This window comes from Rhodotorula paludigena (genome assembly GCF_050403205.1).
Source record: "Rhodotorula paludigena JCM10292 DNA, Rt_paludigena_JCM10292v1_ctg36, whole genome shotgun sequence".
NCBI lineage: Eukaryota > Fungi > Basidiomycota > Microbotryomycetes > Sporidiobolales > Sporidiobolaceae > Rhodotorula > Rhodotorula paludigena.
In genome coordinates this window covers 150710-167943 of record NW_027481422.1, presented here as the reverse complement: position 1 = coordinate 167943, position 17234 = coordinate 150710, and the positions used below count along the sequence as shown (strand labels likewise).

Sequence of the window (17234 nt, the reverse complement as noted above, 5' to 3'; positions counted from 1 at the left end):
CCAGCTGCAGACGACGGCCTCGCCCCCGCTCTCCCGCCCCCCGACCCTCTCCAGTGCGTCCAGCGACAGTGAGAGCAAGCACCCGCACCCCGTGCTGACCCACTCCACCCTCCCTGACCCCCCTGCGCACCCGCGACAGCCCGCCATGTTCGCCCTCCGCCGTGCTGCCGTCGCTGCCCCCCGCGTCCTCGCCCGCCGTGGCTACGCAGAGGTCGCCAGCGCCAGCGACAAGCTCCGCCTCTCCCTCGTCCTCCCCCACGAGGTGCGCCCCCCTCACCGTCCGCGCGCAACTCGCCCGCACTGCCCGCGAGCGCGAGCCCACCCCCGAGCTGACGCTCCCCTCTCGTCCCCGCTGCCGTCACCGTGACCGTGCTCGCGCGCACACAGACCATCTTCACCTCGCAGGACGTCGTCCAGGTCAACCTCGCCGCCGAGTCGGGCGACCTCGGTGTGTGAGTCGCAACACCGTCCTACCACCCACTTGCGCCCGCTGGGCGCCCATAACGCGCTTCCGAACGCGCGTGCTGTGCGCGAGCTTCGTGTCGTGGTGGTTGAGGCTCGAACGCGCCGCGTTTGGGCAGTCGCACGAGCGCCGCAGTTGAACCTCTGAGCATCCTCACTGACCGCCTCCTCTCCACACCCTCTCTTTGGCTTCTGTCGCGTGCTTGCCGTATGTCAGCCTCGCCAACCACGTTCCCTCGATTGAGGCGCTCAAGCCCGGCATCCTCGAGGTCATCGAGGGCTCGGCCAACGAGTCCAAGAAGTGGTTCGGTGCGTCTCGCGCCCGCGCATCCGCCCCGGACTGTCCCATCCGGTTCGACTGGCTCCTACGGCGGTACTCATAGTAGCCCTTCTCGCACAGTTTCGGGCGGCTTTGCCAACGTCCACCCCGTACGTCTCGCCGCGACCTGTCCCTCCGTGCAGCCGCTCCACGAAGGGGGCGAAATGCGCTGGTGAGTAGCGATGGACACACACTTACCTTAGACTCCGCTCGTCAACCACAGAACAACACCCTGACCGTCAACGCCGTCGAGGCCTGTGCGTCTCGCTCGCTTGTCCTCGTCTGACGCGCATCGGGACGCGACTGACCCTCGTCCGTTCTTGTTCAATACAGACCCCCTTGACGCGTTCTCGCCGGAGGTGCGTCCTTTCTCCGCTCCTGCCCGCGCCCGCCCGGTCCGTCGAGACTGACCCTCTCGCTTCCGTGCAGGCGATCCGCTCTGGCCTCGCCGAGGCGCAGCGCGTCGCGGCTGGCTCGGGCACCGAGGAGGAGAAGGCCGAGGCGCAGATCGAGGTTTCGGTCTACGAGGCGCTCCAGGCGGCGCTCAAGGCCTAAGCAGGCCTTGGGTCGCGATAGACGTGGAGGAGTCGAGAGCAGCGGTGAGGTAGCGGGCGTGTCTGTGCGGTGACGATGAACAAAAGAACCACTTTTTGGCTGTCTCTGCTGTGCTGTGCGAGAGCTGCACTCGTCGGTTGTTGTGCGGCCGCCTCGCCTGGCCCCCTGTCGTGCGCCGCCCGCGTGCCTCGCCCTCGCGCTCTCTCCGACGCGCCCTCCTCCTCCGCCCCCCCGCAAGCTCTCACCGTGCGTCTGCGTCTCTCTGCTCGCAGGAGCACGCCCTGTGCCTGCGCTCTGCCTTGCCGAGTGCGCGTCTCGCTCACGCCCGCCTCTCCGCCTCCCCTGTCCCTCGTCGCCAGCCCGCCCTTTCGACGATGCCTCCCAAGAGCGACAAGAAGGGCGCCAGCGCCAACAGCGACCCGAGCCACTCGTACAGCGTCGGCGACATTGTGCGTCCCGCCCGCCTCCCGCCCGCTCGCTGCGCTGCCGGGCGAGCGACTGCCCCGTTCCGAGCTGTCCCACCCTCGCGTCGTGCCGGCGTTTGGGCCAGCGCTTGCGGGGCGCGCTGCTCGCCGCGCGGCAGCTCGGAGCGGTTGCAGCACGAGCCTGGACTGACTCACACAATGCCGCGCAGGTCCTCGCCAAGCTCAAGGGCTTTCCAGCATGGCCTGGCCAGGTGAGCCCTCGTCCTCCGCTTACTCCTCCGCAATCCAGCGCTCCGCTGCGCGTACAGCTGGCGCGCAGGGCTCGGCACGTGTCGTGCTCAGTCTCGCACACGCTGTCGAGCTCGACCCGGCGACCAAGAGCGCACTTCGGCGCACGATCGCACCCCTCGATCTCGTCGCTGACCGTGCCCGGCCCCTCGCGCGCGCTTGCGTCCCGCGCAGATTGTCGCCGAGAGCGAGGCACCGCCCAAGGTGCTCAGGGAACGGCCGGGCAAGGCCAAGAACATCAACCTCGTGCAGTTCTTCCCCGTCGGCGACTAGTGCGCTCCCTTCCGTCCCCCCTTTGCCCCGCCTCAGCACGACAAGCACCGACGCTGACCGCGTCCGCGCCCGCCCCGCAGCTCGTGGCTCCAGTCGCGCGACCTGTCGGCACTGACGCCGCGCGAGATCGAGGCCTACACGTCGTCGGGCAGCAAGAAGAAGGGCGAGCTGCTCGAGGCGTACCGCGTCGCGCAGGACCCGTCCGACTGGAAGCGCGAGCGCGCAGACAAGCAGGCCGAGTACGAGGCGGCGCTCGAGCAGGCGCAGCTCGAGGAGGACGAGCTGGCCGACGACGACGCGGCCGGCGACGACAAGGGCGCGGCCGGGGGCAAGAAGCGCAAGCGCGCGCCGCAGAACAACGGCGCGGCGCCCAAGAAGAAGACGGGCAAGTCGGACAAGGGCGGCAAGAAGGTGCGCACCTCTTTCCCGCATCTGTGGGTCGCTGCCGCCGGACCGCGCAACTGACTGTCCTCCCGCCGGCAGGACGACGACGCACCTGCGGCCAAGAAGGCCAAGACGTCGGCCAACTGTGCGTCGACGCTCTCTGCTGTCGAGTGGACGACGCTGACCTGCTCGCGTCTCGCAGCCGACGACCCCGCCGAGATGGTCAAGAGCTGGCGGCACAAGCTGCAGAAGGTGCGTCCCGCCGCTCACGTCATTCGATTGCAGCTCACGCCTCGCATCACAGGTCTTCCTCGGCAAGAACGACCCTCCCGCGGACGTGCGTTTCCCGCGTCTTGCTGCTCGCCTCGGGCGCCGGACTGACCAGTCCCCCTGCAGGAGATGCCCAAGTGCGCCGAGTATTTCGACGCGATGGAAGCGTTCGACATGAAGAAGGACTGGCTCGTTGTACGTCGACCTCGCATCCCTCAAAGGGCGACCCAGCTCACGCGTGCGCGCCCGGCCCGCAGGAGTCGAAGCTCGCCAAGGTGCTCAAGCGCATCGCGCTCATGAAGGACGGCGCGATCCCCGACGAGGACAAGTACTCGTTCCGGGACCGCTCGTCCAAGCTCGCGACCAAGTGGGCCTCGCTCCTCGGCGGCGCCGCGACCGACTCGCCCGCGCCGCCCGCCGCGGACGACAAGGCCGACGCGCCCGCCGCAGCCAACGGCGACGCTGCCGAGCCCGCTGCGCCTGCCGCAGAGGAGCCTGCGCCCGCCGCTGCCGACGCCAAGATGGACGAGGACAAGAAGGAGGACGCCGCGCCCGCTGCCGCCGAGGCCGCGCCCGCCGCGAACGGCGACGCTGCGCCCGCGCCCGAGGCCAAGGCCGACGCGCCTGCCGCCGACGAGCCCAAGGCCGAGGCGCCCGCAGAGGCGACCGCCTAACGCGTCTCGTCTCTCCGCGCTCTGTCCTCGCTTTCCCGCCTGCTGTACCTTCCTTTGTGCACCCCAATTCCCCGTCGCTCCCCCATCGACCCGGGCGTAATATTCCCCTTTCTCGCCGCTTACGTCGTCATCTGTACTTCTCGAAAACTCGGTGGGCGAGGCGCCAACTATCCGACGCTCCGCTCCTCTTCCCCTTCTTCCACCTCCCGTTCTACACGTCCTCCGCATCATTCCGGGCTTGCCGAGGTCGCCATCGTCGTCATTCCGTCGTCATCGCCCTCGCGCGCTCGGTCCGCCTGACTCTGCGGTCCTCCTTCGCCCGCGACATGGCCTCGAGTGCGGCGCGATGGGTTGCGATCCTGCGCCGGCTCGTCTTGCGCGCTACTGGCCCGCAACGGGCTCGAGCCGGTCGTCGGCGTCGTCAGCTCGTCGTTGCGCACCGGCCGGCCCTGCTCGCCTCTTCCTCCCGCCTCTCTCCCACTCGCTCTCGCCTCGCTTTCGCCTCCGCGTCGAGTTAGCCTGCAAAGACCAGTCTCTGACAGCCGTGCAAGCGTCCCTACGAGAGTCTGCGTCCGCCAGCAAGCTTTCTGGCGACGCTCCGAGCGCCAGGGCGCGGGAAAACTCGCCCCTGGGCTTCGCGCGCCGTCGTCGTCGCCTCTCTCGCTCTCCCTCCCGCGAACGACGACGAGCTTCCCGCGGCGCTCGCTCGCGCCCTCCCGCCTCGCGCCCCGCCTGTCTAGCACGAGGACAGAGCCCTCTTCGCACTCTGTGAGCCTGTGCGACTCTTGCCCCCGCGCGAGGCGTGATCGAGGCGCGCCTCCGCAGCCGCAGGACCCGCCGTCGCCGTCGGTCCTCGCGGGCGCTCACTACGCTCGGACACCAGACTAGCTGACCCGCCGCTTGCCTGATTCCGTCTACAGACCCTTCGAGTGCCCTAGCGAGCCGCACCGAGCCTCGCCGCTCCGCTTGGTCGCTTCTCAGCTCGTCGCGTCCGATCCGCCGCCTTTCGCTCGGAACGATGGACCCGGCTCTGCTGCAGGAGCAGGTGCTCGCGGTCGTCCCGCCCGTCGGTGACCCGAATCCGCACGCTGCGAGCATCCCCGTCCCGCCGCCCGTCGAGATCAAGCCGGAGCAGCAGGTCGAGGTTCAGGTCAAGGACGAGCCGGCGCTGGAGGACACCCCCATGTCCGAGAGCGAAGTTTCAGACGCTGCCGGCCCGAGCACGGCTGTCTCGACGGCCAAGAAGGAAGACGTGGACGCGGACGACGCCGAGTTCAAGCAGCAAGACGACGCGGAAGCAGGGTCCGACGACGACATGGCCAGCGGCGACGCGAGCTCGTCCGACGGTGTCGTCGCGCCCGGCCATGCGAGCCGCGCGAGGAAGAACGGTAACGCCGACGAGTCGAGGGGGACGAAGCGCGGGAGGGGAAAGCTCGACATCGCGGCGCTCGACGCGGACCTGTACGGTTTGAGGAGGTCGGTGCGTTGCTCTCGCCCCTGCTCTTACTTTCCTCGCATTCTTGCTGACCCGCTTTCCGTGCTACCTCGCAGGGTCGCGCGTCGACTGCTCGCGTCCAGGTGCCTTCATCTGTCAACGCTGTGGTTCCCTCCTCGCTGACTGCCCATTTCTTCATGTTCAGAAAACGTACGACGAGGACGAGGACGAGTCGGACGACTCGTCCGTTCGCCCACGTCGCAACGTCAAGGGCAAGAGTCGCGCGAGTACGTTCTACCTCCCCTTGCCGTTGCCGCTCATCGCTCATGCTGTCGGTCTGCAGGTTCTGTCGGCACGCCGCGCTACGACGATCGTGACTCGGACGCCGACGACTCTGAGGACGAGGATGGCGACTACGTGCAGAACAAGAAGGCGCTGCGCGCGCCCAAGCGCCGGGCCGCCGCCGCGTCTGGGTCGCGCAAGCGCACGCAGCGCGACTTTGAGCTCCCGCGCGTCTCGTCGCGCAACGGCAAGGCGCTGCCCAACTACAACGAGGCCGACATGTTCTCGGACCTGAGTGACGAGTACTCCGACGATGGGTGGGAGCACGAGACGCCGGTGAACGAGGAACAAAGTGCGTCTAGGCTGTTTGTGTCTTCCGAGAATCTGCTGACAGCGCTTGTACGCAGGCACCGGCGATGCCATCGACGGCATTTTCGCGCACAAGCGTGACGAAGAGCACCGTGAGTGTCGCTGGACATCGCCCTAGTCGATACACTCTGACGATCGTCACGCAGTCGACGACGAAAAGGACGACCCGCATACCAACTTGCGCTTCCTCGTCAAGTGGCAGGAGTACAGCCACATCCACGACACCTGGGAGACGTACGAGCACCTCAAGGGTTTCAAGGGCTTCAAGCGCCTCGACAACTACATCAAGAACGTCTTCTACGCCCAGCAGGCGCTCCTCAACGATCCGACGCTGAGTCGCGAGGACCTCGAGGCCGTGCACCTCGACCGCGAGCGTCAGGCCGAGCAGCTCGAGACGTACAAGATCGTTGAGCGCATCATCGCCGAGCGCGACGCTCCCGCCAACGACGACATCGACCACGACCACCGTGCGTCTAGGCTGTCCGACCGCTACCATCAATGCCATGTGTCGCCGTCCCGACACTCCTGCTGACATTGTCCCACGCTCATCGCAGTCGAGTATCTCGTCAAGTGGAAGGGTCTGGCTTACGCCGACTCGACCTGGGAGGATCACGACACGGTGCACGGCATCGCACCCGACGCTATCGAGGCGTACCTCGCGCGTGTCTCGAGCGTCTGCGTCCCGTCGAAGAGCGCCAACTACAGCAAGACGCGGCCCAAGTTCACCAAACTCACGGCAGAGCCCGAGTACATTTCGTCGTGCGGCACGCTCAAGGACTTCCAGATGACGGGTCTCAACTGGCTCGCCTACCTGTGGTCGAAGGGCGACAACGGCATTCTCGCCGACGAGATGGGTCTCGGCAAGACGGTCCAATCGTGCTCGTTCCTCTCGTACCTCTTCCACGAGCAGCAGCAGTACGGCCCCTTCCTCGTCGTCGTCCCGCTCTCGACGCTACCGGCGTGGCAGGCGCAGCTCGCGCACTGGGCGCCCGACCTCAACACGATCGCATACATCGGCAATGCCCCGAGCCGCGATCTCATCCGCGAGTACGAGTTTGGTACGACCAAGAAGCCCAAGTTCAACGTGCTCCTCACTACGTACGAGTATGCGCTCAAGGACCGCGCCGAGCTCGGCGCGCTCAAGTGGCAGTATCTCATGGTGGACGAGGTGCGTTCCGCTCGTTGCCCCAGTTCGCTTGTCGCCGCCCTGACCACGTTCCGCTCGTACAGGCTCACCGCCTCAAGAACTCGGAGTCGGCGCTGTACGAGGCGCTCGCGACCTTTTCGGCCAACGCGAAGCTCCTTATCACGGGCACGCCGCTGCAGAACAACGTCAGGGGTACGTCGCTGAGCTTCACCGCCTTTCGCGCGTTCGTGCTGACAATGCGTCTCGCCTGCTGTTGCTCGCAGAGCTTCTTGCCCTCATGCACTTCCTACACCCGGACCGCTTCGAGCTTGCGGGGGACTTCGACCTCAACGGTGAGTATTGGTCTCTACTGAACTAGAGCAGACGACCTGACCTCCCACTTGTGCAGACGAGGAGAACGAGGCCAAGATTCGTGACCTGCACGGCAAGCTCGAGTCCATCATGCTCCGCCGTCTCAAGCGCGACGTCATCAAGGAGCTTCCGACCAAGAGCGAGCGCATTCTTCGCGTCGAGATGTCAAACATGCAGACGTGGTGGTACAAGAACATCCTGACGAGGGTACGGTATTCTCCGGACTGCCTTGTTCCTAGCCTGCCAAGCTGATCTCGCCGGGCGATATTCGCAGAACTACTCTGCGCTGAGCGGAACCGACAACAACGTCTCGCTTCTGAACATCGCGATGGAGCTGAAGAAGGCGTCCAACCACCCGTACCTGTTCGAGGGCGCCGAGACGCGCACCGATTCTCGCGAAGAGACGCTCAAGGGCCTCGTGATGAACTCGGGCAAGATGGTCCTCCTCGACAAGCTGCTGGCGCGACTCAAGCAGGACGGTCACCGCGTCCTCGTGTTCAGCCAGATGGTCCGCATGCTGTACGTCTCGCGCTCGTCTCCCCGAAGTGTCCGGCAGATACCAATCTCCCATTCGCGCAGCGACATTCTGTCCGACTTCTGCGCACACCGCGGCTACATCTATCAGCGCCTTGATGGCACGGTCCCGTCCGAGGTCCGCCGCAAGTCGATAGAGCACTTCAACGCTCCTGGTTCGCCCGACTTCGTCTTCCTTCTCTCGACGCGCGCTGGTGGACTTGGTATCAACCTCGAGACGGCCGACACGGTCGTCATCTTCGACAGCGACTGGTAAGGCCCGCCTCGCCGAAAGCCCGAAAGCGTGTCCGCTGACCGTGCTATCCTTGGCTTGCAGGAACCCGCAAAACGACCTCCAGGCGATGGCGCGCGCGCATCGCATCGGGCAGAAGTCGCACGTCAATGTCTACCGCTTCGTCACGAAAGACACGGTCGAGGAGGACGTGCTCGAGCGGGCGCGCAAGAAGATGATCCTCGAGTATGCCAGTGCGTACCGCTCTCCCACCTCAACTTCGCCTGCATCCAAGCTTACGCTTCCTTACTACAGTCGTCAACCAGATGGACACGTCTGGAAAGAACCTCGGGCAGAACGCCGCGCCGACCAAGCCGGAGAACTACACCAAGGAGGAGCTCGCCTCGATCCTCAAATTCGGCGCGGCCAACATCTTCAAGTCCGAAGGCGCGCAAGCCAAGCTCGAGGAACTCGATCTCGACGACGTGATCAACAAGGCCGAGGAGTACGAGACGGCAACGGCGCCGACCGGCACGTCGCTCGGCGGACAAGAGTTCCTCAACCAGTTTGCCGTCCAGGACGTCAAGGCCGATATGACGTCGTGGGAGGATATCATTCCCGCCGAGGACCGCGAGCGCGTGCAGGCGCTCCTCGCCGAGGAGGAAAAGAAGAAGGCGCAGGAGGAGAGCACGCGCCGCGCCGCCGCTCAGGTTGCGCCCGGTGCGTACGGTGGGCCGGTTCCGGCTTCGCGCGAGTCGTCGCCACCGTCCTCGCCCAAGGCGAGCAAGTCGAAGAAGCCCTCAGCGCCGCGCAAGACCGAGGCGCAGCGGTCCATGGAGCTCAAGGACCGCGACATCCGCACGCTCGTGCGCGGCCTCACCCGCTTCGGCGACATTCGCCACCGCTACGACGCCATCGTCAAGGACGCACGCCTAGAGGGCAAGAGCCGCGCCGTCGTGACCCAGATTGTCGACGACTTGCTCAAGCTGTGCCGCGCCGAGATTCAGAAGAAGCACGACAAGCTCGACGCGATGAAGGTCGCTGGCGAGGAGATTACCGCCAAGGTCAAGAACCAGGCTGTCCTTGTCGAGTTTCGCAACGTCGGCAACCTCAACGCCGAGACCATCGTCCAGCGTGCCGACGAGCTGAAGCTTCTTCACTCCTGTGCGTTCTCGGCGAAAGCCCATCGCGTCCACGGCAACGAACACTAATCGGCATGTTCCACGCAGACCTCCACAAGGCACCCGATGCGCTGAAGTGGGCTCTTCCCGTCGACAACGTCAAGTCGACGTCCGCCTGGAACTGCCCGTGGAGCGTCGACGATGACGCCAAGCTCCTCGTCGGCGTTTGGAAGTACGGCCACGGATGCTGGGACGTCATGCAGAAGGACGAGACGCTTGGCTTCTCCGACAAGTTCTTCCTGGAGGATGCGAAACTCAAGGCCTCGGACGATCAGAAGCCGCGCATCCCCAACTCGATCCACCTCGTGCGCCGCGCCGACTACCTGTGCCACCTCTTGCGCGAGCACGACAACGCGTCGAAGGGCAGCGCGCCATCGGGCGATAGCAAGACGCATCAGCCTCGTGCGGGCAGCTCGGCGCCGCGCCCGAAGCCGTCCAAGGAGCGCTCGGTCGACTCGGTGTCGCTATCGGCTTCGATGTCTTCCAAGTCGAAGCCCAAGGCGGTGAAAGGCTCGAAGGCGTCCACGCCTGCCGCGTCGTCGTCCAAGGCTGATGCATTGGCCAAGGCGCCCAAGTCCAAGGCGAAGCGCAAAGCGACGCCCGAGTACTCCAGCTCTGACGACGACGGCTCCGAATACTCAAGCATGGATGAGGAGGACTGCAAGGACATCCTGCGCCCCGTCAGGAAGGACCTCAAGGGCCTCAAGCAGTCGGGCGACATCACGGACCCGAAGGAAAAGCTCCTCTTCCTCAAGGAGACGCTCGGGTCGATCGGCGCTCGCATCGAAGTCGTCGCTGGCTTTGAGAAGAGCAAGTCGGCGCGCGACCAGAAGCGCAAGCACCTCTGTGCGTTGCCTGCTCCTCCGCCGCGTTGTGCTCGCGTCGCTGACGCACCTTTCTGTCCGCAGGGAAATGGGCTACGTTCTTCTGGCCGACAAAAGTGTCGTCGTCCAAGCTGCGCGAGATGTGCGTCTCATCCGCCTGCCGAACGCCGCACCGCGACTGACTTTACCACGAGACAGGTACGACAAGCTGCTCGCCAACAAGGATTCGCCAGCACCGTCACCTGCGATCGGCCCGAGCAAGCCGCGCGCAGAGGAGCCGCCGGCGAAGAAGCCCAGAACGATGAGCAACAGCGAGCTGCCGTCCTTCAACCGCCTCCCGTCCGCTCGCCCAGGTCCTTCCGCCTCACCGCACTACTCGCACGCGCATCCTCCGCCGCCGCCTCCGCCAATGCCGCATGGCGCCGGCTCGCCCTACTCGCAGTCGCCGGGTGGGTACAGCAGTGGCGGAACGCCGAACCAGTACGGCCAGCAGCAGCACCACCAGCACCAGCACCAGCAGGGTCCGCCGCCACCCCACTCGCGTGGCGGCTCGCAGTACTCGGGCTATCCGCAGCACGGGCACTCGTATCCGCCTCCACAGCCACACTCGTACCCTCACAATGGCGGTGGTCGGTACTAGTTGCCTCTTCCCGCGTTTCTCCGCCAACCTCCCCATCGCATTGCCTTCTCGCCGTGGTCTTTACAGCTTGTCGTTCTGTCTCGCGCCGTGTCGACTACCCCTCCCCTCCCGTTGCTTGTACGAGTCGCACCGTTTCTGTCGATACCTTGCAACCCTTGACGCATCGCCTACGCCTCCCGCGAGGCATCGCCCTGCTCTACGATGCGGCCGGTGGGTCTAGATCTGCGACCAGGTGGGATGCAGAGACAAAGCGGGCCCAGCGAGATTGGGCTCGACCCAAGGTCGACGCGGCGACGAGGCTCTCACCTCCCTCCTACTTTCGTGCTTGGCTAGACCACGCACTGTGCTGCTGGACCAGTCTCAGTGCTACTTAACGAGCTTGCCGACGCTGCGCTCTGCCCCTCGCATCGCTCCGCTCGAGTGTTCTCTCCGTCTCCCGCCTTCCAGATGACTGCATCGCTCTCCTCTCTCCCGGTCGAGCTGCTCAGGGAGATCGTCCGCCTCGTCGAGGAGCAAGATCTCGAATCTTGTGAAGGCGACGTCGAGATCGCCGAGCCGCCCCCTCTGTACCGCGACGACGCCCCCGTCTGGCCCGTTGACGTCGTTGCCGGTCGCTTCTCCCCTTTCTACGAGCGCGGGGTACAAGCCCTCAGCCTCGTCAATAAGCAGCTGCGCCAGGTCGCGCTGCCGCACCTGTACGAGGCAAGCTGTGCCCTCTCTGCCGCGCTCCGTTGGCGTGCTGACACCGCTCTGACCTTCGTACGCAGCACGTAAGCACCGACCAGCTCGAATAGGCCTACTTCATCCGCAAGGTGATGAAGCGACCGCAAGCTCATCTCATTCGCCACCTTGATCTCGACATCGATCGGGACGAGTCGAGCTCTTACCTGTCCCTCGCCTCCGCCATCTCGAAGCTCACGAACCTCCGCTCAGTCTCTCTCGACGTTCAGTTCATCGAAGTCTATACCTCGCGGGGGTACGATGGTCTAGGCGTTCCCGATCGGCTCGAGTCTTTCCTGAACCCAGATTGGCTTCACTTCGTCAATTCGTGCACGACGGCATTTGCGCAAATCACGGAGCTCAAGGTGCTGCCACGCATCAAGACGTATGTGTTCAACGTTTTGGTCCAGCGCGGATCCTTCGCCAACATCCAGAGCCTTGTTCTGTCCGACGCGGGCGCGCTTCTGAGCAACGACAAGCACTCCTTCTTTGCCGCGCTCGTGCAGCTCCGGCATCTCGATTCACTCGAACTGCAGGGCGTCGAGCGCATTCGCTTGAGTGTCCGCACTGAGCATCGGCTCTGGAGACTACGGACCTTGACGCTCGAGCTGAATCCGGCTGGTCGGCCAGAAGAAGCGCTTCACTTCGCCGACACCATCGCTCCCCGACTTCAGGACCTCGAGCTGGACACGGGCGAGATCGTCGCCCATCCTGAGCCAAGTCAGGCTCGTCCTCCGATTTTTTCTTCCCTGCGCCACCTGAGCTATCGCGGCCGGACTCCTGCGATTCCGCACTTCCGGAACTTTCCATCGTTACGTCACATCTCAGTCGTCATTACGAGACGTTCTCTGAACGACTGGAGCGCGCGCCGGCTCGCGCCTTCTCGCATTCCTCCATCCGTTGAAACGCTCGACATCCGTTTTTCGACGCAGTTCCACCTGTCACGTTTCCCCTACCACCCATCGGACTACGTCGACGGCCAGTGCACGACTCGGGTCACGCTTGCGGCCCCGCCCGACCTGACATTCTTCCGACCGGACCCGGCGTTGACCGATGGTTTCGACGTCTTTGCGCCCCGCTCAGACGCCGTGCAGAACGTCCTCGAGTGGCACAGGGCTAATTCGAGCGTCTCCGCCTGACGCGCGACGAGGCGGGCATGGAAGAGTTTGCGCAGACGTTGACAAGGGTGCGCGAGCGGCAAATCCTCGATTCGCTTTGACAGAGGACGCGCGACGGACACGGAGTGCCGACGGTGGCAGGGACGGGACGGAAGCGTACTGCATGATCTGTGACAATCGCATGAGGAACCATACGCGGCAGTGGATGGCCTGAGGGAAAAAAGTCTTTGCGTGTCTTGCGAACGTCCTTTCGCGACTACGCACCACCAGCTTTTGTCCTGCTCGCTCTGCTCAAATTTGCAGACACGCAGCCGAACTTGCGCTCAAACAGCTCAATTCCGGTACATTGAAGAGCTGGTCCTACGAGCCTGCGAGAAGCGGCACGACCTGAACGCCCTCCAGACCCTCCCGCTCATCGTCTGGGACCGGTTCGGCCATCTGCTGCATGTCCTTTGGCTCCTCGACAGCCTTGCCCTTCGCCTTCGCCTTTCCCTTGCCCTTCACCTTCTTTGCCTCCTCGGCAGCGCGCGCCTCCTCCGCCGCAGCCCTCTTCCGTCTCACCTCCTTCGGTACGGGGTGCAGCGCCTCGAAGCATGTGCGGCAGAGCACGGCAGGCGTCTCGCCCGCGAGCTCGTCCTCGAGGACGTGCAACACGCCCGGGTCGCGGTCGCAGAGGCGGCATTTGGGCTGCGACGCCGTGCGCGAGAGGAACGTCGTAATCGGGTAGGGGCATCGAAAATGCTTGTAGGCGTTCGAGCGAGGATTGATACCTTGCGGAGGGAAGGGGTCGGGATCGGATGGGTGAAGGTAGCTGCGGTGACTGCGCGTGTGAGCGAGACTGCGCACGGGCGAGTGCGATGAAAGACGAACCGGACTTCGTCGACGGTCCAAACGTGTTCGGCGTTGCCCTGCTGAACGAAGAGGTATGGCTGCCCAATTCGAAGCGGGATCGCGCCAAGCTTGGCGTCCTGAATCGGGGCGCCCTTCTGTAGTGCCGGCTTGACATGGCGAGTTGGACGTTGTGGCGCGGCCGCAGACGCAGCAGGCAACGCTCCATCGTCAGCCGCCATCGCTGTGTTGGCGGCGCCCGCTGCGAGGAGCGCCGGGTCGACGAGAAGGTCTTCCGGAGCGGCGTCTGCTCCGGTGTCCGCATCGTTCTTGACCGCTTCTACGGCCGTCTCCGACCACTTGAGCTCGTCAACCGACTCGATGATCCAGCTGGGAACGCAGAGGCGCGAAGAATCAGTGCCATGGCGACGCAGTGAACGGAAGAAAGCAGCGCACTCGGCGTAGTCAAGCACACCCTCCTCGTTCGCCCCGTACACCTGTCCTTCAGCCACGAAGGCCGCGCCAGACCGCATTGGCTCGTCCAGCCACCGCACGTGCTCCGTTTCCTCCTCGCCCTGCCCTCCGCCAAACGTGCCCGTCATCGCTACACGGCGCGGAGCGGTGTCATCCTCCGCCTCTTCGTTCTCGTCTGCGCTATCGCCAGCCGTCGAGTCCTCGCCGTTCCGTGCCAACGCGTCCTCAGCGGGCACCGTCTCGCTCGCGATGGTCAGCTCGTCACGGAGCTGCTGAAGCGTCGTCGAGCCGAGGCACTTGAGGACCTGGCGGGCCGAGCGCGCCTGCGTGTGGCCTGTCTTCGGGCCGGGCAGAGAGTGGAAGGTGATCGTGTAGACGAGATGTGCAAGTGGATCGGCGGGCGAGGGTGGCGGGGCGTCGCGTGTAGTCGGGCGCTGCGGATCGTGTCCAGTCAAACTCCGGAGAGACGGTCATGTAGCAGATAGAGGGCGCACGAGAGCGAAGAGAGCGTTGTAATCAAATAAGCGGGTCTTGCGCGCGAAAGGACGGACTTGCGGCGCTCTGGACGACACTTGCGATCAGTCAAAGGCTTGAGCGCCTCACAGGAAGGACAGCACCTACTTGTAGAGGTTGAGACCTGTCCCGACCGCTTCGTCGAGCACCGTTTGCAAATCAGGCTGGTCCGGAAGCTTGGCCCCGACGACCTTGTCGAGCGGGACAGGCGACCCGACGTCCGGCTCGGCGCCGTCCTCGGCCCCGTCGTCGTCAACGTCGTGCTCGCCTTTCTTGCGGTTTGGTGCCGAAGGGATCCAGCGCGACTCGACCCATTGCTGCAGGTCGGGGCGGGTCCACGGGTCGTCATACAGCTTGCTCGCCTCGTCGAGCAAGTCAGATACGCTGCACCGGTGCAACAAGGTCAGCTGATCAGGCCCGCAGCAGCTTCGAAGGCGTACGCACCTGCATCGCCCCTTGGTCCTGCTGCTCTCCTCTGCACCCATCCTCTCCCACGTCCCCTTGATCTCCTGCACCTTCTGCTGGGCCTTCTCGAGCGCCTGCTCTACGTGCTGCGCGTACTGCGCAGGCGTGAGCACGTCGGTCGCGGGGCCGAGGGCGCCATGGCGGATGCGACGGGCGGGAGGAGCAGCGGCGGGCTGGGGCGGGGCAGAAGGCGCACGGTGCCCGCCTGAGGGGCCTGCCTCGTCCATTTCGCAGGTCTTGAGCTGTGCAAGGAAGCAATAGACGCTATGAGCGCGGTGGGTGAAGGGAGAGCGATTGCAAGACTTCATCAGTTCGAGCTGCCTGGGTTCAATCAGCTGGGTTTCCGCTGGCTGGGTTGGGAGGCCGTGGACAGCGCACGCCCTGTTGCTGCGCCGACGGGAGCAGTCTAGCCTCTAGATTGGGATCCTGTGCCCCCTCATCCTCGATTCTGCGCGACACCGCTTCCGCGTAATTTGCACGTGACACCAAACCATTGCTTGCCTGAGAAGCGGAATACTCAGGGCAGAGAGCCAGTTCCAAAGTTGCGAGGAACCCCGAGCAGAACCGCTCGAGGATAGACCGGCCTCTCAGGCAGCTCCGAGACCCTTCTGCGCGACCTCGTCCCGGTGTCATGTGGAAGGAGACGAGCATCGCAAAGGGCACGATGGCTTTGACAGCTCCATTTCTCCCTTTCACCCCCAGATCAACCGCTCGACTTCCCGCTCCGCCCGCCTTACCTCCGCACTCACGTCCTTCCGCTCCTCGACCTTTCTCACCACCTCGACCGCCAGCCGCATCCGGTCTTCATCCGTTGTCCCATCGAGCGGCACGACCCTCCCGCGCTCACCGGGCGCGAGGGACGCACTGCGCATCAAGAACTCGTAGAGCGCAAAGGCGGGCGAAAGCGAGGGCGATTCGTACGCGCGCGCGAGTGCGGCGAGGGACGGATGTGCAAGCAGTTGCGGGTCTGTGCGGACACAGGAACTGAGTCAGGACTGTGTTTGGCGTGAGTCGCAGAGGTACGCACTGCCGGTCAGGGTCCAGAAGGTCTGCAGATCCGCGCCTTGCTGGGCACAGAGCGGCAAGATGTCGGCCGCATAGTCAACGTCGGCATAGAAGCGGTTCTGTCTGTAGACGAGAGCATCAGGCCCGTTTCTACCTGACCAAACGAGAGAACACGCACACGATGCTCGGCTTGATCCGCGCCGTCTCGAAGATCCAGGCGAGGTAAGTTGCATCGTAGATGTTGCTGATGCCGAGATGGCGGACCTACGCGTCCGCTCTTCAGTCACGAGTCACGGCTTGTGAGACGTGTAGTCCGAGAGATGGAAGCCGAGCAAACCTTGCCATCGTCCACCGCATTCTCAAACGCAGTCCAAACTTCCCTGTGCTCTCGTTTGGTCTGCAGCGGCGAGTGGAGCACGAGCGCATCCAAATAGTCGGTCTTGAGCTCTCGCAGCGAAGTCGCCAAACTTTGCCGGACCTGCGTTCCATGGAACCTCAGCAACACCGTTGGCGACAGAAGCAACTCGAATGGCGGTCAACGCGCCTGCTCGGCGAGGGGAGCTTTCGGGTCGTACGGCAATGGTTTGTTCAGGTCCTGTCCGCCGATTGGCGTGTACTTGGTCTGGATCCACAGGTCTTTGCGCGAGACGGTGCCGTCTTGCGTCACGGCCACAAGGGCATCTCCAACCCCAGGCTGGTGGTAGTGCTGGCGCGCGGCTTTTCAGACAGAACTTAGACGTGACAGCGGGCGATGGAAGTGCACCTTGGGCTGGCAAGCAGTGTCGATGCCGCGGAATCCAGCGCGGATGGCCTGCTCGACGAGGGCCGCCGTGCGGTGGCCCTTCCAGGCGGTGCCGTACAGCATGGGCGGGGACGGCATCGGCTGGGCGATCAAGATCCGGCAGCCGGAAGCGGAATCTGGAGAAGATGAGCCAAGCCGGCGACGAAGTAGCGAGGGAACCCGCGAAGGGCGGTCCGAGACGTTCGGGCGAGTTTCGTGCGGAGCGGGAAACCGAGCAGTTCATTGGCGGATCGGTGCAGACTAGAGCGAGCGAGAACACGTGGATCGCAACGGCATGGCCGCGCTGTAGGCAGCTGCGAGCGGCGGGAGGGAGCGGGTGGAAGCGGAAGCGTGTCTGATAATCGCGCGCGGGCGAGGGCTCTGAGCGCCGCGCTTCGGCGGAACGGAGGCGCAGCGGACAAGCAACGTCCTCGTCTCCGGCTCTGCCTGCACCTGCCTCGCGACCGCACAGACGCCAGGCAGACCACTACGCCGAAGCCAGTGCCACTGCTGCAGCGCACGCGCTCTTCGCCGATCTCGCCTGCCACACCGGCGGCGTTCGCCTCTTGCGTCCGCCCCTCGCCTCGCCCCTCGCGCACACGCCCACACGGCGCGATAACCCCGCAAGTACGCTCACCCGACAGAGCTGCGTAGCGGGAGCTACTCAAGCAACGCGCCGCACCCTCACACGACGACGTCCCCTGTC

General features: G+C 64.8%; 5 protein-coding genes across 5 annotated transcripts; 4 read left to right on the top strand and 1 right to left on the bottom strand.

Annotated features, from left to right (window-relative positions):
• Positions 1–145: 145 nt before the first annotated feature.
• On the top strand, positions 146–1336 carry ATP16 (F1F0 ATP synthase subunit delta; the record flags this gene model as incomplete). Its single annotated transcript, XM_076650504.1, has 7 exons — positions 146–262; positions 388–452; positions 680–771; positions 863–891; positions 1005–1038; positions 1115–1140; positions 1211–1336. 7 exons carry the CDS (start codon positions 146–148, stop codon positions 1334–1336), a joined length of 489 nt encoding a protein of 162 aa, XP_076503989.1.
• A 374-nt stretch (positions 1337–1710) lies between these two features.
• Positions 1711–3650, top strand: JCM10292_001363 (uncharacterized protein; the record flags this gene model as incomplete). Its single annotated transcript, XM_076650503.1, has 9 exons — positions 1711–1785; positions 1971–2012; positions 2224–2321; positions 2403–2733; positions 2806–2851; positions 2909–2958; positions 3011–3043; positions 3103–3171; positions 3234–3650. 9 exons carry the CDS (start codon positions 1711–1713, stop codon positions 3648–3650), a joined length of 1161 nt encoding a protein of 386 aa, XP_076503988.1.
• Positions 3651–4668: 1018 nt separating this feature from the next.
• On the top strand, positions 4669–10624 carry CHD1 (chromatin-remodeling ATPase CHD1; the record flags this gene model as incomplete). The annotated part of the gene is made up of 17 exons (XM_076650502.1): positions 4669–5130; positions 5202–5228; positions 5291–5372; positions 5429–5719; positions 5775–5828; positions 5883–6203; positions 6291–6904; positions 6967–7075; positions 7147–7215; positions 7272–7441; positions 7509–7753; positions 7814–8020; positions 8085–8233; positions 8295–9143; positions 9209–10006; positions 10069–10126; positions 10183–10624. The coding sequence occupies 17 exons, from the start codon at positions 4669–4671 to the stop codon at positions 10622–10624; spliced, it is 4947 nt and encodes a 1648-aa protein (XP_076503987.1).
• Positions 10625–11071: 447 nt separating this feature from the next.
• On the top strand, positions 11072–12483 carry JCM10292_001361 (uncharacterized protein; the record flags this gene model as incomplete). Its single annotated transcript, XM_076650501.1, has 3 exons — positions 11072–11333; positions 11651–11904; positions 12277–12483. 3 exons carry the CDS (start codon positions 11072–11074, stop codon positions 12481–12483), a joined length of 723 nt encoding a protein of 240 aa, XP_076503986.1.
• Positions 12484–12822: 339 nt separating this feature from the next.
• Positions 12823–16627, bottom strand: JCM10292_001360 (uncharacterized protein; the record flags this gene model as incomplete). Its single annotated transcript, XM_076650500.1, has 12 exons — positions 12823–13273; positions 13333–13680; positions 13747–14198; positions 14259–14325; positions 14386–14661; positions 14722–14984; positions 15492–15709; positions 15770–15870; positions 15926–16011; positions 16085–16214; positions 16323–16453; positions 16511–16627. 12 exons carry the CDS (start codon positions 16625–16627, stop codon positions 12823–12825), a joined length of 2640 nt encoding a protein of 879 aa, XP_076503985.1.
• Positions 16628–17234: the final 607 nt, after the last annotated feature.